Consider the following 24,535-nt stretch of genomic DNA (forward strand, 5'->3'; position numbering starts at 1 on the left):
GTTATGTATGTGAGTTTAATTAATTGTATGCTCAAGTATTTGAAGTCATCTATTTCAGTTGTATCAATGTAGACTTGGCACTACTAGAAAAGCTTCAGGTTTATCTAGGTAGCTACAGGTATACAATTTGCTCTTCCTTGAGTTCTAGCTTGAAATAATTCCTCTTGTTTTGATTGGTTTAAGGAAAGGGCGGTGAAAGACGAATTGTGTGATGCTGTTCATCAAGAGGTTGGTATCCATAACTAATTGTATAGCAGTGGTCTGGAAACCAAGTCTTTAATCAGAAGGAGAGATTTAGAGAGTTCAGGAGGGGAATTGAAAGTTGGGTGTGCACATTTCCTGTCACCTTGAGAGGGAAACTGATAGTTGTATATTCTAGAAAATCATTGTGTAAAGTAGACTTTAGTGGAAGATAAATACAGCTCAGAAACCTACAGGAATGTGTTGGAAAGAGAGTGAAAGGAAGCTGGATTTCTTCCACAGCAAACTTGGAAGTGTAGGAAATAGTTTGATTTCTTTTCAGGTTAGAACATCCATCACCGGTCCTCACTGGGGCCTGGTTTTACTGTATGATGTCATGAGAGGCTTAGGCTATGACTTGCTTCAGATCACAGAGAGCTGAGGTTGGCAGGAACCTCTGGAGATCATGCAGTCCAACCCTCACTGCTGAAGCAGAGTCATCTGCATCAGGTGTCCAGGTCTGTGTCAAATTAGGTTTTGAATATCTCCATGGATGAAGATTACACAACTTGTAGAATCACTTGACCAACTTGCAGTGTTTGACCACCTCATGGCAAAAGAGGTTTTTCTAATATTCAGTTGGAGTTGCCTGTATTACAGCTTTTGTCTTCATCTCTTGTGCTAAAACTGTACACATCTGCAAAGGGTCTGGCTCCATCCTCTGTGTTGCAGTCCACTAGATAGCTATACACAGGAATGTCTTTAATTTCACCTCCTGTGCTTATGGATGAGCAAACCCCATTCTCTCAGCCTCTCATAGTAGTACAGTCCTCTTTGTGTCTTGGTGTTGGAAAGAGAGGGGCACCTACTGCATGCATTCTAGTTAATAGAGCTGGATGCCATTGGCCCTCTTTGCTGCTGCAGGGCTGCACACTGATGAGGCCCAGCACAGCCCGGAGATTTGATGTTTTGTGGGGAGTACACCAGCTCCGAAATTTTAGAGCTATTTAATATGAAACACTGATCTTTTCATGCTAGTGCAGTATAGTGAATGCAAACTTTGCAACAATAATGTTAAGGATGGGTCAGTAGCAGCAGTAATTTTGAGTGGCTGGACAAACCCTGATTAAAAGATACACCACAGAAGATGGGCAGTCTTCAACTGTGATGAAGTTTGTTATATGTGATATTAGATATTATGTAATTGAGTATATTTAGTTGAAGGGATAGAAATTCACCTGCAATGGAACAGTGGGAGTCTAGAAAAGAAAGATTAAATCAGAGGTTTTTAAAATGTTGAGGATCATAATAGATATATTATGATTATAATAGAGATCATAATAGATAAGTCATAAAATTATGGCTTTAGCGCAATCCATAGGTAATGAGTATCAGTTATTTTCTAGAAGGAAAAATCACAGGAAGGTACTAATCAGAAGTTTTTTTAATAGCCAAAATTATGCAAGAGAGTTTCCAGTTCCAGTGTTCTGGGAACTGTAGAATTTTTTTTGTTCCTCTACTACCTAACATTGTGGACAGGATTAATCAGAAATGGAAACATGCTACAGACATTCTTTAGCATCAGTGGTTCATGCTAAATTCAGTGTCTGCATATTTTTTTAATTGCTTATAAGCTGTGCCTTGGGCATCAAGAGGGCTCCTGCCACTTGGGATTTTTTTATGGCTACTACAAGTATGTTCCTAATGATTCTGGAAGAAACCAAGGAAGTCAGTTCTATATTGCAGGTGATAGGTAATTTGAAATAAGTGAGAATTTTTCAGAGGTCCAGTGACAGTGAATCCTTAAAAAGAAGTCCACTGGAAATGGAAATTTGACAGGAAGAAAATAGGATGAAAAGTTTGTTTCTACATAAGAAATGGGTGGATGAGAAAATGGCAAATAACTTTTAAAAACTCATAAAAGCTGAAGCATTTGGTTAGCTCTGTCTGATGTGTCTCTAAGAGACATGAGGTGCTTCAGGAATGGAAAAAACCAAGATTAAATATTAAATTTTTCCTTAATTGTACAGAAATGTTTTGCATCAAGTTGGCCATATAGAAATGAATAAAATAAAGTAGATAGATAATTTTTAACAACTGCTCTGGACATTAAAAAAGAGCTCCTGTGATCATTTACCACTTCAAAACCTAATTTTTTAAACCACTGTTACATATCATGTTAATGCTTATTATTTCCTGGAAATAGAATTATTACAGGAAAGAAGATCTTGTTTTGTGGCAACATCGAGCTGCTGGAGAAATGCCTACTGTTCAAATGGGCAGCACACAGATTTAAACATGATTTTTTTAAGGGGAGCATTTTGTTTTTGAAGTGAATCATAAAGCGTTACACTGAGTGCAGAACATGTGAGACCACTACCCATATAATTAGGTGCTGTTTTACTCTGCAGTCAGATGATTTCACTGTTTGTTTCACATTGCATGTCTGGTGCTTGCTTCTGCCCTTACATTTGAAACACTGTGCTTGTTTGTGGGAGGGCAGAGGGCTGAAAAGAAATGAAGAAATTCTCTGGGAAAGCTGACCATGGTAAAGAAGGAAATGGCTTCATGTTCACTAAGGAACTGGGCTTCATTTGTGAAACAGAGGGTCCCAGATGGAATCTCTCAGGTGAAAAGTTACCTTCTAAGTAAAAGTACTGTGGAGTCTTACATGGTTGCAATGAGCTGCACAGCTTTTGCTAGAAGGACCAGATAAAAGTACTGAAAATTATCACTGTAACCTGATGGCTGAATTGAGGGCAGAAAGTGTCTTTTGATCTGCAGGAGGAAGAAAGGAATGTTAGTTGGTGTGGGCAGCATTTTTCTGGAACTCTCTTTAGCTTCCATTTGGAATTATTTGGGGCTATATGTGCTGTGGGCACTTCTTTCTTCTTCTCTTGATCCCATGGGCCAAAATGTCCAAGGTATCCTGATGAAGGTGTATCTGGCTGTGCAGTGAGAGCACATCTGTGTTGCAGCTCCAGGGGCTGTCTGCCCATCCTTTGGTGATAAGATGGGGCTCTCCCTTTTTTTTAAAGAGCCCAGGACATGGGCAAGGATGACGTCCTATGTCCCTTGAATGGTTTGGTGAACTGGATTGCTGTCCAAATACTCTAAGCTCTTTTAGTGAAGGAGAAGGCAGGAGGCAAGATCAGATTTGCAGTGCTTTGTCACAGTAAGTACTCGTGTAGAAAAAGGAGAAGGAAGGATTTGTAAAGTGCTGTGTGTTTCTCCATCAAAGCAGTGGGGTGGAAGAAGGTGGGGAAGGCTGAGCAGGCATTACTCCTGATAGCAGGACAGAGTGCAAACAGGAGACCAAGCCTTGAAGACCCACTGCTGTCCAGCAGCTGGTGCTTTAAGCATCTTGCTTTCACTTTGAAAGGTAAAATATACTATAATCAAAGTCTGAAATAAGCACCTTTAAAAAGAAAAGAAAATTGGTATGCTTTCTTGCTTTTTATGACTTGATGCTTTTTGTGTTTTCCATGACTTTTAAATTAAAGGGTGAAGCCTGAACTCTCTTACAGGTGGACATTACAGGCCCAGGTCCTTGTTGGTAAACAGATGTCATTGTGGTATGCGACATGAAACTACTTTTATTTAATTTGTAGAACTATTTCTCAACAGAGTGAACTAAAATCATCATTCACCTCTGTAGATATCTGCTCTGGACAGCTATTTTTAACTGATTTCCTTAGCTGAGTACTAGTGATGGCTTGTTAAACTGAGGCCCAATAGAATAGGTAGTTAAAAAAATCTTGGTATGGATTTAGAGAACTGTGAAGATGCTTTATAAGATTTAAAAGATGTGGAAGTCATCAAGATGCTGAAAACTTTTTGCAAGAAACAGATTCATCATTAAAATAGCACTACATAAACTGCTTAATAAAGTGCTAACAGGTATTTAAAAGTGTGTCTTGTAATAATACATGAGGTATTCCTCTCTTAAAGAGATTGTTTTAAGATCACATGTTGACAGAGATGTTTTTAGCAGTGGTTGTTATTACATCAAACTTGAAAGTTTTTACCTCTGGAGAGCACCTAAATATTTTCTTAGAAAACTCCTTATTAGTGTTAAGTAATGGATTCCAACAGATCAAGAGAAAAATGTCATTTTTTCATAAGGCCAGCAGCATTAAAAACACAGAATTTGGAGGTTTTATCTCTATGGTCAGGTTCACAAAAAAAAAAAGTGATTGTCAATATACATTTCTCTACATCAGATTTTTTAAGATAATGTAATCAGCTGCTTTGCTGACACAGTATTTATTTGAGTTCTTATTGAGCTATGGATTTATTTATTTGTCTATAGAGATAGCAAAACAACTAATCAAAATAATGTAGAGCTAACTTTTCATAAAATATTACCACTTGTGTGAAACTGAGCTAGAAATATAATGATGAAAATAAACCATGATCACTCTTGATCACAAACAAATTATTAAAAAGAATCCTTGGCTGCCTTTTTGCAATTAAAAGTGATGAAATTTATGAAGCAGACTTAAGTTCTACATTTTCAAAAATATGTAAACAAATTCTGTTAATTGTTTTGTGCTTACGATGAAGTTTTTACTTTCTCAAGTAACTTGCCAGTCAGACACATGTTTTCACATATTCAGGTTTTCTGGTTGAGGCTAAATAAGGCAGATAAGTATATATGTCTTATATGTACAAAATATACATCTGTAAATAAAGGCACCTCTTGTGTAAGAGATCCAGATATTAACAAAGAAAAGTAGTAGTGGTAGTAAGTTGATCACAAATAATTTCCTTCGCAGGAAGCACAAAGCTTCTCTCAGAGGCTGTGATTGTGAGTGGGGAAGTTGTGTGGCAGAATGTGCTGTGATGGAGATGTCAGTGTTTACACTTTTCTTGTTGGAAGGGTGTTCATTACTGCTCTAGTGATGAATTTACTACTGCATGATGTAAAATAATTTGGCAGATGCATTTTATTTAGGTAAATGAATATAAATCAGCCTACACTTTTTCTTGAGAACTTAGCTGTGCAGCAGAAATATACTGAAGTTTTTAAAATCTTTCAGTGGAAAATATCAGTTTACAGATTAGAAGAAAATACTTCAGGATGTCTGTTGATGGACAACATTTTGCCTGTGCAAATGTAAAGAGATTGCTGCAGTTAACTGAGTTATCTGAACTGATTAAGAGAGTGGAAATAATTAAATAGATTAAACAAACAACAACAAAAAAGAGGTTACTATTGTAAGAATTATTCTAGAAATTGAAATTAACTCCTGGAATAGTCGAATTTCTTATCTGTAACAGTACCTAAAAAATGTAATGATAGTTCTTATATAAATGAGGTCAAATACATTGTCAGAGGAGTTTATATATAGTCACAAAAAATAATTGGAGTAGGAAGGCCAACTTGTCAGATAGACTGAGAATTCTTAGAAACTCAGGGGTTTGAATGAAAATCTGGGTGACTCTTAACTAATTTTGCACATAGATCAAAATCCAAGCCTATCCAGAGAGATTTGATTTGATCCACGGATATTAAAATGTTGAACAGAGAGGCAGTATCTAACGTTCTTCCATTTAAAGTGGATTTAGTAGCAACAACAATGTCAAAATGATTGAAATTTGCATTTTCCAGGCTTTAGGATCATACTGGGAATATCAGTGTGGATTAATCGTGAGCTCTCTTTTCTCTAATAGAAAGTATTAGTATCTGACTACTTATAGAAAGGAACCAGAAAAATAGGTGTAAACTCTGAGTAATTTTTTGCCATTATTTATATCCAAACAATTCCACTGGTGTTAATGAAGTTGCAGAGTGTAATTGAAAAGAGAAATTGGCCCTCTCCTACTGAAATTTAATATATATGCTGAAAATGTTTTTGAGGAAAAATAAATGAGTTCTACCAATAATTCAAGTAGAAGATGGGATTTGCTTAGCTTTAGGTTAAAATCTTGATGGGGTAAACACTTTTTTGCCTCAAAGTTTTGTGATTATTTGATTAATACATTGGTGTTGATTTTAGCTTTATCAGTGAGATGCCCCCAAGAAGTAGTGAAATTGAAAAAAATTGATTAATTGCTGCTTATAATTAAACACATAGAAATTAAAAAAGAATAGTATTGATATTTTATTTTATTTTATTTTAATGCAGGACTCCTTGGAGACAAGATTAATTGAAAGGAGAAAGAGAAGCAAGCCCTTAAGGCTGGATAATGTATTGCTTTCAATTTCACTTGCTAGTATAAACAAAGCAGATGCTGAAGTTGCCCAAGAAATTGAAACTTGGGTTTGCAGATGTGTTTAAGTGAACATTTTCTATAAGTCCTAGTAAATGATATTAAAATTTCTAGCTTTAGAGAAAGGCTAATTTAAAGCAAGAAAATAAGCAATGTTCTTTATTGAACAATTATTTGAAATTGCAGGGTAATATTTTCAAAACAGTCAAAGTGGTTCAGAATCTTAAATTTCACTTTCAGATATATTTTATCTACAGAAACAGTTAATCTCATTGAAAAGCACAAAGATATGTAGGTGCTTAAGGGCCTATTTTGAAAAATGTGACTTTGGTTTCCCAATCACTACTATTTTTTTAACTTTTTGCCCACTAGCAACAAAATGCTACTTGGATTTTCACAGAAGAACATGCCAGCATCACAGAACTTCATCCAGTTTTCAGTAGAAGCTGGACTGGGTTCCTTATTTCTGCCAGAAAGAAATGCTTTTAAAAGAAATGGGTAAATTCTTTGAAGGTGTGAAAACTCAATACTAAGCAGTAGATGTAGGTAGTGAAGGGTGTCAGGATTTCACATGTGAACACTTAAAGCCTAAAAAAATAGATGAAATATGCAGATACTTCAGGTTTAATTTTAAAACCAATTCTGTATTATCTTGTATTTTTAGATGATATAACTTTCAAAATGGACTGGTGATCTTTTAAGTGTTATGCTAATGCAGCAAGAATGGTGATACACATTCTCTTCCTGTTATAACTCTTTGGCCCAGCCTTTCAAACCCTTGCATTTCTACTTTAGATTTAATAGTACAGGGATGTTACCCAATTAAAGAATTTCAGAATCACTCATATATTTAGTAAATGAGTGCTCATTGCCAACATACAGTATATCAGAACATCAAGTTATCCAAAGAGCAGAGCATCCATTTAAGACTTATTTAAAATTAAAAGAGGCAAAACTAGAATATGAAACAGATACAGTGCTACAAAATGGAGGAAAAAAAGAGCATTGGGATATAAATTCATGTTAAATATTTTTCTGATTTAGGGAATTTGTATTCTTCTGTTTGTGTTGTAATGGTGATCTGTTCTATCCTTACCATTCAGAAGCAAGCAGGCAGAGGGCTTTATTTTAGATTTTTTGTGTCCCCATCTAGCCTTTTCTTGCTATTATTTGAAGTTCATGGCACAAGTTTATTTCTGCTTGTGGCTGGGGAAGTTGCTAAATGGCTGCTCAGAAAGCTGGTGGTGCTCGGAGCCAATGGAGACGTTCTGTTCTGCCAGCTCCTGGGGTCAGGGAATCGCTCTGCTGGCAGGAGCACCTGGCATTTCTCATGGAGGACATTCCCCTGTTGTGTTCAGGCCATGCCACGATTGCTTTAAATACTTCAGATTGATGTGTCCCAAAAAAGGGAGAAAGAATCCCTGACAAACGGTGTAGTATTAAGTATACTTAGGTATAGCTTTGTGAAGCTCTGACAGAGATTACTGACGAGGTGGCTTTTCTTCTGTCATGATAGGGGTACAATGATTGCATATTTCTATGTTCCTAATTGCATTTTATTTTGTGATGTGCCTTGGAGCATCATTGCTGAGCAATTCAGCCCTGTTTCAAAGCTCACAAAAGTCAATTAATGGAAAGACTCTTACTGATTTCAAGTGATTTTGAATTATTCTCTTAGTATAACTTTTATTAAAACTCTGCTTAGTTCAGTTTTAATGTGTCAATATTTCTAATTAGGCTTACAGAATAATAAAATTAATATATTTTACTTTGTTTTTGTCTGATAAATGATCATAGTAGTCACTGTGCTTGCTAGATAGTGCCTATGAAATGACTCATTATTTCTCAGAAACTGAGAGTTATTCCAGAAGTTTAGGGCAGCAAGATACTTTTCACATTATAAGCATAAGAAAAACTGTAAAAAAAAGTGAATTATCAGATAGGCCAGAAAATATCTTTGTAGGAATTTTCAAAACATAATCTGTCCAGGTTGTATGTTGCACTAATTTTTCAGATGTTGCGACTTTGGTTAGATTTTGAAAAATTTTTGAAAAGTTATGAACTCACATTCACTAAAAAGTTTTATTTAAAAAGAGAAGGGGTTTTTTTATTAATAAAGAAAGTTGAATTGTTCTAATCCTTGAGCATCCAGCTGATCTCTAGTTATTTATGTTTGGCCCATCCCATAATATCACCATTCATTTTTGTGAATTTCTCAACATGTGTGCAGCATACTTCACAGGTTTAAATACCTCTTTCAGTGCTGTATCTTAGCCCCACAGTCCTCTGTCAGTAAGTTTTTCCCCGTTTCTGTGAAGTGCAAAGGCACACATTGCCATGGGCACTATGCACACAGCTAGAGAAGATTTTAATTATGAATCTCTTAGCAGTGAGGGTACGTGAGGCATTATTGCTCAACCATTACTCTCTCTGTCCCTTCATCATTTCTTTTGATTTGCACAAAAGATACAGGAATTCCCCAAACACCATTATATTCATTAGAGTCACTTCTATATTTTAATCTCTGTGGTGGGAAAGCTTGTGCTTATTTTTGTCTCGACAGCAGTACACAGAGCCAGTTTATTAGTTTGCCTTGAGTACTGTGGCTCTGCTGGCTCCAGTGCTATGTTGTGAATTTACACAAGCTGAGTATCCAGCTGAGTATGTGCAGTGCAGCTAGGAAATCCCATCAAAATTCCTTCCAACTTTCCTCTTCTGCTTTTCCTATTCTTTTCTCTCTGTATAGGTTTTTATGCCTTAGATGCAAAAGCATTCACTTACTGTAGGTACTAGAGCCAAAGTTTTATATAATGTCTTGCTATTAGTCACCAAAATAAGTCAGTGCCAGTAAGATGTTCAGGTTCTCTTGGAAGCTTGCACTTACATTTAAAACATCCGAATTTTTTTTAATCACTCAGGCCTACTGCAGATGAAATCAGTGAGAGACCCTTCTCTGTCAGCTAGATAACCCTTCCATTTCTGCAGTTCCAAATTTTAAGTAGATACTGGAAGTCTTTTTTATTCATTCACATTTATGAGTCTTAAAACCAGCATGTTTTTAAGACTCATAAATGGGAATGCATAAATACAAGAGTATTTATATTCCTGACAATTGATAAATCCTTGATATGCAGTAAGGTATAGAGCAGATTTTATCAATGCATAGTATGCCTTGAACCTGTTGCTTTCCTTTTTTTTTTTGTTATTTTTGTAAACACCTATGGTGCTCTTTGAAGTCTATTTTCTACTATATGACCTTTATGTAGGAGCAGAGTTTCCACAAAATTCTCTTTATCTCAGCACTGACTATTGACAAAATAGCTACATATCCTTGGTAAGCATGTATCATTGTTAACATGAGTTATTAAAAACATTATCCTTTGATTGGTGTAAAGTTTTGTAGCTCCAAAAGACTCATAGCCCCCACACATATACACATGCATGCACACTTTTAATTCAACATGATAATCACTATTTTTGGTCTCTTTGTTTTTGAAGAGCAAGTCAGAATGACTCTAGTCCTAATAATTGCTCCTATGTTGGAGAATCATTTAAACCCATTTATGAGTGGAATCATAAATATAATTTCCTCTGTTATTAGGAAGAGCACCAGCATTCCCTGTGAGGACAGGGAGCAGGAAGGGCCAGCCAGAACACAAGTATATCATGTCTTCAGAGCCTCAGTGATGTCACCCTGGGCTGTCTTTGGTGTTTCTTTCTTTATGCACACTTGCAAGGCAGTTGGGCAAAGGTTGTTGCAGGTAGGCAGATAAAGAGGTAGCTGAGAAACTGGTGATTGTCTTCTTTATATGAAGAAGTGAAAAAAATTCCGAAAGCAAGTCACTTAGAAAATAGCTAGGCTGCAGTTATTAAAAAATAAAAAAAGGTTAAAGTCAGATATTAAATGAAAATCCTGTTAAGTCATAGAACAAGCAAGGCTATCCTCATCATTACAGTATTTTGAGAAGGAAAAGGGGTGTTATTTAGTTTGTTTTGCTTCTTTTTTCTTCACACATTGTAAGTCTCTGACCAGGACTGACCATTACATGCCTCTTTACTGGCAGCACACTGAAACCAAGAGCTTGATTAGCTTTTGATACTCCTGGATTATAAATTAGTGGTAAAATATTAATAAAAAGGGAAAACAGACTTATGAATGACTGGCTGTAAATTGAAGTCTGCATTCAGACAGAATGAGTTGTTCATTTCAAAGTTACAGGGAGTTGACTGGTTTGGCAGAAAGTTTGCTAGGAAGTGGTTTTGGATTTTGGTTTACTTCTATGGGAGTCACAAGGAATTGGAACTGGGCGTTCCTTGAAATGCAAATTTTTGCCAGGGTTTTTTGAGCATGGCCATGGAAACCGAGGAGGCTTAGGTACTCATTGGCATTTCCCACTCTTTTTTGTGGAACTCTGCAATTAAGGGCCCATCAGTCTGGAGTGGCTGATTGGAGAAACAGAGGGTTCTTTCTTAAGTGGAAATATGCTTTCTCTGACTGAGATCTACCCTCTGGATCTCATTCTGAGTTGTCTGGAGTGTCAAGTTTAGTTAATTGTATATTCCCGTTGAGAAGGAAAACTGAGAAAAAACTGTTGATTTTGGTTTGTTGCTTCATATTTTCAGAGGCTTGGATCCTTTTCTCTTGAACTCTAAGAAGGACATTTAAAAAGTCGAGTTGGTATCTTGAAAAATGAGTTATTGTTGACTAGCAAGATTAGGTTCAGCATAAACAAATGATCTGAAGGGACCAATAGAAACCAAATTTACACGTTAAAACCCTCCACAAACATTGTATGGATTTGATTGAGCTTTACGTCAGTTAAAAAAATAATGAAGAGCCGCATGTTAAATTTTCTTCGATGTCATGAATTATAATACTGAATCCAGTGTCATTAAATTGTATTTTTTGTTTCTTGTCAGCTACAACAATTTCAGCAGAGCACAATCCATTTGAAAGTATGAATAAAATTCAGAGAGTAGCATCAAGGACTTCTGAGCTCAGGAAACTGAGTTTGGCAGTGCTAATTTGTATTAAAGTTGTTGTTGCATGACAGCAGGAAAAAGATTTAATGCTTGCCACCTGAATCAAGCCATGGAACATTGGTTTCTATAACTGCCATGAATTTGAATCAAGGCCAATATCTCTAAATTTGAAATAAACTGATACTCTGTCTTGAAAGAAGATACAGGCCACTTATGTTGCAGAAGGTATTTAGAAAATGTATTTCAATTTAATTTTCAGCAGTATATATCTTTCAAATTTTTAGGCACTTAAGCACTGGAATTTTTGGCTTTTTCTGTATTCCAGCAAGTATGTAGCCTTCCAGCCATTTATTTGTCAATATCCATTCTTAAACTAATACTGATTTGCACAAGACCAGAGATGCTGGTTTTACTCTCAGTATTATTATGCAGCTGCTTACCTTAATCTGGAAGTCATTTTTCTTTTGTATATCACTGCATTAATGGAGAAAATCAGATTTCAAGCCAAGTAGTCACACTACAAAGCTTTAAAGTCACCAGATAAAAGCTTGTACCGTGAGCCTAAGTGTAGCAACATTGTCTTTACAACACCATGTAGTGTGATGATACCTTTCTTTCTAAAGGATCCCTTACCGCTTTGCAACAAGCAGTTCAAATATGGAATTTCTTTGTTTCTCTTCAGAAGGCAGGCAAAAACTAAGTGAAATTCTTTCCTGTGTCTGGACTGCCTTTGAATCTCTGTGTAAATACCACATTTACTCACATAGATTGTTTATCATCGTAGCAACAATTTGAATGTTTAGCTGGCACCTGGGAGCAGTGAAACAAACCCCTTCATTCCTTAATGTAAATTAAATTTTGACCTTGTAACCAGGGCTGAGTGCACAAGATCGTGTGACATTTTAGGACTGGGAGTGAGAGGACTAAGTAGCAAAACTTGAACCCAGCCATGCCCTCTTACAAGTAGTTCCTTTTTTTCACTGAGTACAGAAGATCCTGGTAATTGATCCATTATGTGTGAATAACTTAATCCACCATTGTAATCTAGCTATCTAGAGTGAAATACAGCATCTGTTTCATAGCATGTAAGAGCAATACACAAAAATCTTGTGATGGAAAGGGAAAAAGGTACTGTATGCATATGGAAGTGCCAGGGAAACTTGTAGAGGTAGAAGGCAGCTATTCCACTAAAATTATTTGATGTCTTTGTTGTCATATAACATACTTTGTGGGGTTGTCTTTCATGTCCCTGATGGAGCCCTGAGGATATACTCCATTTCAACCCTGTTTTTAACCTCTCTCTGTGCTCAAAGACACAGCTTCTTGGTGAGGAGGATGAGATTCTCTTCAGAGCTGAACAGTGCTGCTCCTTAATCGGCTGAAGTGGTGCTTGCACGATAACAAGAGGTACTAGTCTCACCCCAGGTTGTGCCAGCTTGGGAAGCTATAGAGGCTGGAAATTTAACCCAGATCTATGGCATGGTAATACAGAGCATTATCTTTAGGCTAGCAGGCCTAGCTACAGTCCATAGTTGAAATTTAAAGCAATTTTTAAAATGCATTCAATTTTAAATGCCCCAAGGTTCCTATCATTTGTGAAGCTGCATCTCTTCAAAGTATTATGAACAACACTGAATTTTTGCTTTTGGTGGATATGTTATAAATATGAAGAATGATAAACTTTAAGGGTGATTAGTAGTAGAAGAAAATAAAGAAGTACTTGCACTGTCAGGTGTCAGTGCTGTCATTTAAGGGGATACATAGTCGGGAGGCTGGGGAGAACTGCTATTATTGAGCTTGTGAAACAAAATTACATAGGAATTTATGCCTTTTTTTGAGGGTGTAGGAGGTAAACTTCATTTTCAGCATGGTCTTTCCACTGATCATTGAGGCTGTTCTGCAGTATTTTTCATAGACACTTATGATCTTTTGTGTATAGTTCTAGTTTATTCTACTGAGTTTCAACTTAAAATGTTGTCTGGTATATCTTCCAAAAACATATAGGTACACCATATTATTGCTTAACTTTCATGGTGCTGCGTAGTCCCTTCTAGTATCAAAGGTCTGTATTACACATTAATTTAAATTTTGAGGGGAAATAATAATTTTAAGAAGACGAAATGACTGAAACACAAAACAGTATTTTGTTTGGGTTTTTTTCCTCCACAGCAACACAAAAGCAATGGTTGAGAAACACGCAGAAATCCTGCCCTGTTTAGCCTTCATCTGTTCAGTGATCCTGCTTGTGGCAGAGAATCTTACATTATTTTCACATTTAGAACTCTTGATTTTGGACTGCTTCTCTGAAGTTTTTTACCATGATTTCCTTCAAAAGCAGTCTCACTTTTTTTCCCTTTATGCTTTAATGCTCTTTTTAGTGAGCACATGGCACAGTACTTGTGATGAACAACAGGCTAACAGTGTGCATTCAGTGCATGATGTTGTTTCTTAAAGCAAAAACTTTTCTTTAAAAAAAATCTATAATCATAAAGCAGTGGATTGTTTTTCCTTTGATAATTTCATTAATTTTGTAGAATTAAAGGGAAAAAGGAGTAAGTAAAGAGGTGTTTTTCTTGACTGCCAGTGCCACAAGCTCAATCTGGAATTTAAAAGTCTATCTATATTCTTTCTGGTGTATGGACCACCAGCACTGAGGACTTGGTTGCTGGAATTTTCCCCTACCAGTTCTGCTGATGCATAAGCCATTTACTCTCCTGTAGCTGTGCTGACTTCATAAAGAAAAATTGAAAGTAGAAAAACACTTTTTCCCATTAAAGCAATTATGAATATTCCCAGCAGTTGTAATAACATGATACTGTGTTTAAAGATATTTTAAAATATTTTTTCTTTTGAATGGTAGTAACAGTCACATCTCATTCCTGCATTGGAGAAGTGTATTAAAGTATTAGGTCTTGTTATCCTGGAGTGTATTGGGAAGAGTGTGGCCAAAGGGCTGAGAGATGTGATCCTCTCGCTCTTGGCCTTAGTGAGGCCACATCTGGAGTGTTTTGGGCTCCTCAGTACAAGACAGACAAGGAGCTACTGGAGAGTGTCCAGCAGAGGCCAGAGATGATTTGGGGTCTGGAGCATCTCTCTCATGAGGAGAGGCTGTGGGAGCTGGACCTGTTTAGTGTGGGGAAGAGAAGGCAGAGGGAATCTCATTAACACTTATAAATATCTCAGAGGCAGGTGCCAGGAGGGTGGTGCCAGACTTTTCAGTGGTGCCCAGACAGGATGAGGGGCAATGGTCATGAACCAAAACACAAGAAATTCCCTCTCAACATGTGGAAGAGCTTCTTTACTTTGAGGGTGGCAGGGCACTGGAACAGAGCACAACCCAGAGAGGTTGTGGAGTCTCCCTGTCTGGAGACATTCAAATCCCACCTGGATGTGGTTCTGTGTAACTTGCTCTAGGTGACTCTGCCTTGGCAGGGAGGTTGGACTAACAGATCTCAGGAGGTCCCTACAAACCTTAAAGATTCTTTGATTTACCTTGATATAGTATTATTGATCTGTTTGGAGCTTGGTTCCCTTTCCAAAGGAAAAGACTGGGATCCCAGCTCCAATTTACACATGAAAAGTCAAGGTTCTCTCAAGTCCCACCTCTGGCAGAATGTGTTCCAGGGATACTTCTTAAGACAAGATAATAGAAACCAGGCTTCTCCTGTTTTAACGTTGCAGATTTTTGACACTTTTGCGGTGTTTTCCTACCTGAAACATGGTATGTTTTTGGCAGAATATATTGTAGCTGGTGTAGGTATTGGTAGGTATTCAGGAAAATAACAGGCACGTGTTTATTATGGGTGGTAACATCTTTTTCAGCTGTGTATTATTTTACTTTACATATATATATATATACACATATCACCTATATCTCAGTTCAGTAATAACATCCAATAACATGCACAAGCTAAAGCATATTTATTTCTAAGAAGTACACATAAGTTCGTGCACATTGTGTCTTATTACTTGTGATTGCAACAATAGTTGGAATTTCTCAGTTCCAACAGGCTAAGTACATATATCTCTGCATTTACAGTGTGTAACTCTATACTGATAACATGCCATTTTCCCTGGTACAATGATGTCTTTGTTAAGGCTGGGCTTAGCATTCTAATCATATATTAGAAAAGTTCTTCATCCAGAAGGTGGTGGAACATTGGAATAGACTCCCCAGGGAAGCAGTCATGGCCCCGAGTCTGACAGAGTTCAGGAAGTGTTTAGACACCACTCTCAGCACATGGTGTAATCCTTGGGATGGTCTAGTGCAAAGCCAGGAGATTACTTCAATGTAATTGTGGGTCCATTCCAACTCAGCATATTCTGTGATTTTGAGAACATAGCTATCTTTCAAATGTACTTGCAAAATGCTTTCTTTTCCTTTTCTAAATATATCTTGGTGGAATGCTCCAGTAGACTAGTATATGATGATATCAAAGTTTTCTTAATTATAATTTCATTATTTATCTTGGGATCACCCAAAGTTTCCTTCCTGTAAGAGAAGTTCTTGTTCCTGAATTATGCTGATGATGCTTTTCAGCAATTTTACCTTATTATGCCCTCCCTTTATGTTTATGCCTGTAAGACAGCCTAGGAAGTAAAGACAGAGTAACATTCAGCATAAAGTACAGTTTCATGCAGTGAGAATTCAGACTATTTGCAGAAAGAAAAATTATTGCCAGTACACATATTTATCCTGTTGAGACCTTTTTTAAGTTTCCTTTTTCTGTAGTTGATTTTTCCCTTTCATGTACTTAATTGGGAGTGATGATACGTAATAAACACATTAAAATAGAGAGCATACCAGGCTGAATGTGAAAATGCATGTCTTTAGGTTAGATAATATTTTATTTTTGTAAGGTGCAGAACTGAGCGAGGGGTGTATTTATGTTTTACACCTTGGCCAAATAGTGGACTTTTCTGTGATGTAACCTATTTAGTTGCAGAAACTTCTCTGTGTAGCTGCCCTGCAGTGCTGAAAGCAAATTATGAATGCTGTACTGTTTAAGAGCAGAAAGGTTTGCCTGGAAGAGAGCGGTATGCCTGGGCCCCCTGCTATTGAGGAGATGCCAGTCAGAAATGAAAACGTCTTTCATGAAACTATAGCGAACTTCCCTGTGATACAGTACAATAATGCGAGGAATTCTTAGTCAAAACCTGTAAAAATGAGTATAATACCTTGAATGTGGCAAAGAAGTGTTGGCTTATAAGGGACTATTTTAAGATGTCACTGCCAAAAATATGTGTGGTTCTAATACAGTTTTAGAAGTGACAGGATTGAGGAGTTTTAAGCCTTTACCCCCCATTTACCCCCCCTCCCTGCCTCCCCCCACCTTTTGAGATCTCCAGTTTCTTTTGCCTTTTGGTTACAACTACAAAAGATGTCTTCTGAGAAAAATGCTTTCTGCATGACATCAGAATAAAGGAATGTTCCACACTATTCAGCATGCTTAAAAGTACTGGTTGACTGAAATAACATTACATTTAAAATTAATGCTAAACAGAAAGCCAGTTAAGAGAAAAAAAACAGAGCAAATAATGTTTCTGCAAACTTTTATCTTTAAGAAACATTGATTTATTGGACTTTATAGAAGTGTTTTCTTTAAAATAATAAAATTATGCCCTGTGTAACAGCACAGTAAAATAAAGAAAACTGCTGTTTTGTTGTGTGCTGAAATGCATGTGGCCACAGGTAAAGATTGAAAAATTTGGAATGGAAATATAAAAAGTACATAGATATAGAAAAGTTAATACATTACTCTAGATGGGAGAAATTTTTAAGAAAGATATTTACTCAGTGCAAAAATCCTAAGGTTTTTTCATTGCCAGTTAATATTTGTTTTGTCTGACCTCAATTTATTTTTTCACGTAATATTAATAAAGAAAGCTAATTATTCTCACAACTTCTGCATTTATGAAAGTGTTTATTTTTCTTGAGCAATAACAAATACATTATTGCTTGGACAGTAGCTGTTACATTATTCTTTGGCATGGTGTAATTTTCACTGGCACTTGGGATAGTCAAAGAAAGAATTGAGAAATTGTTAAAAATAGCAAAAGGTGATGCTTAAGGAAGTATCTTCTGAACTAACAAAAACACATAACAAAATGTAAAATAAAAGTAATGAAATTAGTAACTGCTTCAAATTAAGAATTACACCAGTTATAAATGTAGGGATATCACTGTTCAGAATCATGAAACTTCAAATTTAATTACTTCTTGTATTTTAGTGAATAATTATTCATTGCAGATCAATAGATTTCTTGTCAAAAAAAGGAGAAGGCTTAAGATGCACTTCAGCCCATAGGAGAGAAGGGAAGCTTAAGTTCACGTGATCAGGTATGAATGCTTTCATATCAAACCATTGGTGCATTGCTGTGAAAACCTACATAGATTTCTAGGACAGAATAAAGGTCCAAACAGTGTCCTTGAGAGCGTGTGGTGGCAGGGATTTCACAAATGCAGATGTCAGTCACATCCTGCACTGAAGGCATGGAGGGCTGGAGATGGGAGAGCTGCCAGTCCCCACCATCAGTGAAACTTCCTTGCCCTGCAGCTGTTCTGTGTGGGAATGGGCCATAAGCTGCAGGTGTCATCCAGGTTTTAGTGTTGATTATGAGTTCCCTTAAATTTAGATTTTTTTCTGATAAATTAAACCAACATAAGGGTCTGTCATCTAAGCAGACAAATGAGAATGCATCCCCGAAGCAGCAGCATTAGCTGAAAGGAGAGCAAGTGTGGCTGTTGAAAGGCTGTTGGGGCACCTGCATCCCCTCCTGGAAGTGTGCTGCCTGCTCTGCACCTTTCTCACCCAGCAATCTTTGAGTAGGAGCCCAGTGAGCTGGGGGAGACATGAACCAAGGTGTCCAAGAAGCTGAGTATCAGCTGAACTGCAGCACTGAAGCAAACCAGGGAATTACAGATTTTTTTTTTCAGAAAGGCAAGTTTCTGTGTAAGTTTCCCCAGTTCTGTAAACATCTGTGTGAATAGTATGTGTTGTTTTATAAAGCTTGTGGAAGAAGAAGGGAGAAGAAGGAGAGAGAGAATTGCATGATAAGAAAGAATTGCTATAATGTTGCTAATTCTCATCTAATTATGAGTTAATGAGACTCAATGTTTTACTTGAAATGCCCTAGCATCCTGTGCTTATGTTTTTTTTCTTTCAGCCAAAAACTTTATTGAGACTCTGAAATCCTTATAGGCTCAAAACCAGGAAATCTTACACCTTAAAATTTATTGTTATTATTACTATTTTATTATTCCTGGCATGCTTCTCATGAGATTTTTATTGCTGCAGTTGTCAGCCCTTCTACACTGGGTACCTGTTCAATGAATCCATGCAATGTCTCACACCAAATGAGACACCACCCATTTTCACATCTGGCAGCTTGAGAAGCATCACAATGCATGAAAAGCAAAACAGAGGAAGGGGCACATAATGTTTTTTGTATGGACTCTCTGCAGCAAGTCATATCTGTACAACAGAATACTTCAGAGAGAATTTTGTTGTGTGTTTTCTTTTTACCATTACCTGAAAGAACAATAAAGTTGCATTGATACACAGAGTTATTTGGAGAGACATATACCTAGAATAAATTGAGATTTTAAAAAATGCAAAAATAAAGTTATTATCTTTAACTTTGCATATTGAAAATAAATACTAAGGTAGTGAAGATAGAACCATCAGGCAGACAGCAGGTGGGCCAACCAGCAGGAGGGAAATGATACTTGCTGCACCTGTTCTGCACACTTAAAAAAAAAGTAAAAAAATTGGAAATTCCTGCATGACACCTACTTTTATTCTGTTATTTCCTTACTGTATTTTCCTATTTTGTCTTCAAATTTTTAGGAGGGACATCTGGAGGTTTCAAAGGACTTTATGCTATGTAGATTTCTATGTTTCCTTGTATTCTTTTATATATATATATATGTATATATGTATGTGCCACTATGCTACAGATGGTAATAAACCCTTTTTTATTGTCCTAATGGAGATAGTCGACAACTATTATTCCTGTTTTGCAGGTGGACAAAAGCAAAGTACAGGAAGAGGTCAGCATCAATTCATGGCTTAACTGTTAACATAATTTATAGGTTATATCTCAATTGTGGGAGGATGGAGTCAGTGCATAGAAACGGCTTTGGTATCCTTTTGCTCTTTTGCAGCTCTGCTGGTTCAGTAACCCTGTAGTTCACTGAAGAATTTGCTGTCTGGTCTAATTTTATTCAGATTTGAAGCAGCTGCAGGGGTCAGCAAGTCCATCATGTATCAGTGTGGCAAAGGAAGTGGCTGAGCCTGTGCCTGTTCCTCTTGCACAACAAGCAGTGGAGAAGACACAGCACACAAGTGCCAGGTTGGCTGGGTGGGGCAGTAGGATCAGCTGTGAACTGGTCAGAGCAGGATTACCCAATTAAATCATTATTAGGGCCGTTGTAGGTGGAGCAGGTGGGTTGTAAAGCAGGTGGGTTTGGCTCTAAACTGCTGCCTCCCAGAGCTGGCTGTGAGCTATTTAGGGGATGGTTCTAGAGAGTGGTTGCTCTAAAGATGCTTGCAGGAATAGGGTGTTTGGTGTTCCTGGCTTCTACTCTTCTGTATGCTATGACATGTTCCAAGTAAGTACAGAACTTTGCATTATTTCTCTCTGTGTCCACCTTGGTGAAATTTCATGTTATTGCTTAACATTGATGCTGCAAGCATTAATGGTAGTATTGTCAGTTTGACTATCTGAATTCACAAAAAACACAGTGGTGGTCTTTTTCTTGTTGTGCTGTGGTTTCTTCCTCAGAAGTCCTTTGCTACAAAATATAGCACATGCAGAATTTTTAAATTTGATATTAGAGTCAAAGTGTATGGAGTAGAGTGTTGAACAAATTAGGAGGAGTGAGAATTTACTGTCTGTTTTGTTTTCTGGTGACTCTGATTCTTGAGAAAACTGTTTCTGCCTTCAGAAGTTGTATCATATTCAAAAATCCAATAACATGTCTTGGAGAGCTAAGTATTTGTGATACTTGATTAAATTCATGTTTAAGAGGAGGAATTTTGTGTTTTGAAGGGCCAGTTTTGCAAGTAAACACTCCAAGATTCAGTCTGTACTTATGGTATGAAGAGTTCAATTACTGATGAAAGTTTCATAAAAGGAAGCCCTATGGCTAGTGACAAGAACAGTAGTACTATAGTAGGGTACGTATATAGAAGGAATTATTTTACTTCTATAATCACTATTTAGTATGTTTTTCATTGGTTGCTAATAATTGAGGATTTCATGATGATAAAATAAAATTTACCTTTACTCAAAAATCTGTTTATCAAGGCTTGAACTTGATCATAGATCTTTATAAGTACTATAGGTGGTGTTTTCCTGGTTCATGCTTGCCTCATTCTGAAAGATGTGAAGAATTGCTGAAGATCTGACTGTGACTAAAGATAGCCAGCAGACTGTTGTTTGAAAACTGATATTCTCAAACAGGAAAACCAAATACCTCTTTTTAGAGCAGTACAGAAACCTTCAGTTTAGCAATAAACTACAACTGGCTTGAAATGAGAATTATAAATAGCTCAATTGAGTGGATAAACTAGTTACTGTACCTCTTTAAATGAGAACTCCCAGAGTTTATCTTCCAAGTGTGTGAAGTACATTTTATGTAGTTGCTCAATCAGTGCATGCATTTTGGTGGGAGACTCCATTCTTCCAGACAAAGGTGGCTCATATCCACCTTAGGAGAATTCTTCTTAATGAAAAACTAACTTTTTTTGAGGAAGATCCTTTTAATCTCCCAAGTGTACTGTATGTTTAACTGAACTATCACTGTCATTGAGATTAGCTGATATGCCAATCCTTGTATTTGAAAGACAAGCTGAACGTTGTGTCCATAGAAAAAAAGAATGAAATAAAATTTCTATGCAAATGACATTTTATACATGTTTCTGAGAAAAGTTTCCTATCAGGTTGCAAAGCTGTTATGAATGCATTCATTCTTTTAGGCAGAATAAAGGCAATCCTTTAATGTTAAATTAGGATAAATAAGTAGTTACAAGATGCTTAGACGTTTGTTTATCAGTAATTTATAACCATGCTACAGGTTTGCATCTTGAAAATATAACAAGTTGGAGGGGGGAAAAAGGGTCGGTTGTTTTATTACTTTTTCAAAATTAAAAATAAGTATGTAATTGAGTAGGTATGAAACCTTTGTGGCAGTACATACAGCAGTGTAATTACAAAAGACAGCTTACTGCAAATGGGCTGTCTGGCTCTTTTGTGCTTTGGCAAGAGGAAATTTCCCTTTAGGATAGATTCTCTTTCACAAGCTGACAATCGTTAGTTCAAGTGTGAAGAAAGGTGTAGCTGCCCCAAATTTAGCTATTCATTGCTTGTGAAGGTCTAATCCCTGAGTCAGTTGAAGATGAGCTCCTGTTTCTTCACAGGTCAGGTGCAGTGAGGTGAAAGCTTCTGCAACCTGGTCTGCTTACTGAGACACCTGACTTGGCCGTGAGAAAAAGCAGGGAACACCGACCCCAAAATGCAAGTGCAGTATTTTGGGGTTTTGCTGTTGGTTTGTTTTGGTGATAGAGTTTTAGTGTCGTTTTGTTTGTCTGTTTGGGATTTTTATTTGTTTGCAGAGTTGTTGTTTTCTGAGATAAGCCTGATTCTAGCCTGTACTTATGCAATTTTGTCTATTGGCCCAGGTATTATAACTGCCTCTGAAAATAACATTAAGTCATATCTTGTTGCACCTGAATACCAATTTGCATGTCCTGGCCCTTAGGTTATGTGCCTGAAAATGTGTCTTTAAACTTGACTAAAACACTTGACCTTATAGGCTCTATGTCCTGAATGGCCTCTGAGATATATATATATATATATATACATATATATATATATATATGTCTATATTTTCTCTTACCTTTATTAAGTCTTCATAACTTAAGTGCTCTTTATCTTCTTTTAGAAAATATGTATTTCTGTTTACATTATTTTATCTGTTAAATTCAGTTTACATACTGCAAAATAAACTTGATTTTTTAAAACACATTAAAAAAAAAGGCTATGGGACACTTTGGATTTCTTTGAAGGCAGTGATTCCCATTTCTGAAATTGGAAGTCTTCAGCTTGGACAAGTCACAGGGACAGTTACATAGTGTTTGTAAGCCTGTAACTGTTAAGACTATCACACAAACTGCAGATCACCAGTCCCTGCAGAACTATAAAGCTAAGGCACTCATTTAGGTGGCTCTGTCATTGGTATTGCAATGCATCAACTTGGTAAATTAATCTCATCATTGGAAATCCTTGTGCAGTTTAGGCGCAAGGATTGATAATAAAGCTTTTTGTGTTTCATAACAAAGGCATCTGAGGAAAGATGGAGAAAGCAATTGCTTCTTTTTGGGTTGTCATCAAAATACATGACTCTATAGCTGAAAGAGAAGTCTGGTGTGCTATCTGTGCTACACACTGAGGACTGAATGCTTTCTATCTCACACAATAGTAATGACAAGTAATTGAGGAGCTCTGCAGGCTACAGAGAGTTTTAATTTGTGTGTTTAATTTGTGTGTTCTGTTCATCATACCTTCCTTTGGTTTGATTGTGACCATGCCTGGTTTTTCTTGCCAGCGCCACAGGCTTTGTGCTTGCTGTAGGTCCATAGTTACCCTTCTGGAAAGGAGGCTCCTCATGCTTCTTATTTCTTCAGCCTGTCTTTTCTGCTTCATTTGTTTCCTGCCAATGCTGGCAAAAGCCATTGCAGATACTGGGTTGAACTGGTTTGCTTCATGATGTACATAGCATAGGCTAGTAATTTTTATACCCATAAGCATCAGTTGGATGTGAGGGAAGTTGCTTTTACTCAGTAATACCATAAACATCACTATGGCATGTTACAACATTGTTCAAGTAATCTAATAGTTACATGTCAGTCATACAGCTTTCAACCAAAAAAAATATTCAGACATATGCTTTAATCCAGAGAATAATTATATTGATTCCAATGCACTGCTCACTTACTAAAAAGTAAGAATGTTTAAGTGCTTTTCCAGATTGAGGTCTTTTTCAGTAACCTGCATATTACATATGTGTATTGTTCAGATACACAGGATATTCATGTGGCGAATTATTTCTTTATATTCGATAGGATTGAGTAGAATTTTTGTGTCTGTCTGTTCTATTCATTTTTCACACATTAATGACATTCATCTTGTCTATCTGTGGCATTTTTAATGTGCCCATCACCAGAGTATCTGCCTGTCTCTTCTGCAAAATAAATGTCTCTCAAGAAGAGATAGGAGCAGTAATGCATGTGTAATTACTATTTTTTAAAGTTATTACTGAAATATAGTAGCCTCCCTTCCCCCACTCCAGTACTTATTTTTCCCAGTGACAAAATCTGCAAGCACTGAGCAACAAGTTTATCAATTTGAACAGGCCAACTGCACAACTAAATGTATGTGAAACTTAACAAATCCCTTGGGGAAGCTGACTGTAAGAATTTCCTAGTCTGTGTCGAGTTACTGAGGTGCGACATGGTGGATTGAACTTAATGCCTTAGGCTAGCACAGTCAAATAGAGAGAGTTTAAGATTTTGCTGTGTCCATGAAGGGATCTGCTGGTAGTTGTCTAAATTAAGCTTTCAGAAAAGAATATAACACTATCATGAGCTCTTTCCCTTGAATATTTTGGCAGGTTATTCTGGTTTAAAAGATATCCAAGTAGGATTTCCTCTGTTTAAGCCTCATAGCAGTTGCAAAAAGATTGAAAGGTTATTCCTTTTTACCAGGAACAGCAAAATATTGAAGCAGAAATTTTTCATTTCCACTGCACTGTTTCTTTTAAAGGCACAGTATCTTAGCAAAAACAGGGATCCCCGCCTGCATGGGAATTGACTTCTAGCACCTTGTAGGTGCTGCTGATACAAAGACTGTAGGGATGGCACACCTGCCCTGGATTTCTCACCACTTTTCTTGTGTGCATTTCTTCCCATCTTTCAAGGGAAAATTGATCCTAGTGACTGATCTGGCTTTAGTGACCTTTATGACCCTGTAGCAGCTAGCCTGAAGAAGTGAGTAGCAGCAGCAGTTTGTGAAATAGTCTGTAGACATGCTACAGGGTTTAAATGAGATCTGCAAATGACAGCAGTGCCTTCAGCTTACAGTGACAAAAAAT

The 24,535-nt window shown here is 36.9% G+C and overlaps 1 protein-coding gene across 6 annotated transcripts in view; it reads left to right on the forward strand.

Annotated features, from left to right (window-relative positions):
• Positions 1 to 24,535, forward strand: part of NPAS3 (neuronal PAS domain protein 3) — a 583,895-nt gene that overhangs the window by 15,376 nt on the left and 543,984 nt on the right. Inside the window, exon 1 of one of the 6 annotated variants that reach the window (XM_058807168.1) lies at positions 19,953 to 19,993. The exons of the other annotated variants lie outside the window; for them this stretch is intronic. Coding sequence (XP_058663151.1) covers positions 19,980 to 19,993 — 14 coding nt within the window. The 5' untranslated portion in view covers positions 19,953 to 19,979. Of the gene's footprint in view, positions 1 to 19,952; positions 19,994 to 24,535 lie in introns of those variants that run through there. 6 annotated transcript variants of the gene reach the window in all.

The sequence above is a fragment of the Ammospiza caudacuta genome, chromosome 6, assembly GCF_027887145.1.
Source record: "Ammospiza caudacuta isolate bAmmCau1 chromosome 6, bAmmCau1.pri, whole genome shotgun sequence".
In the NCBI taxonomy this organism is placed as follows: Eukaryota; Metazoa; Chordata; class Aves; order Passeriformes; family Passerellidae; genus Ammospiza; species Ammospiza caudacuta.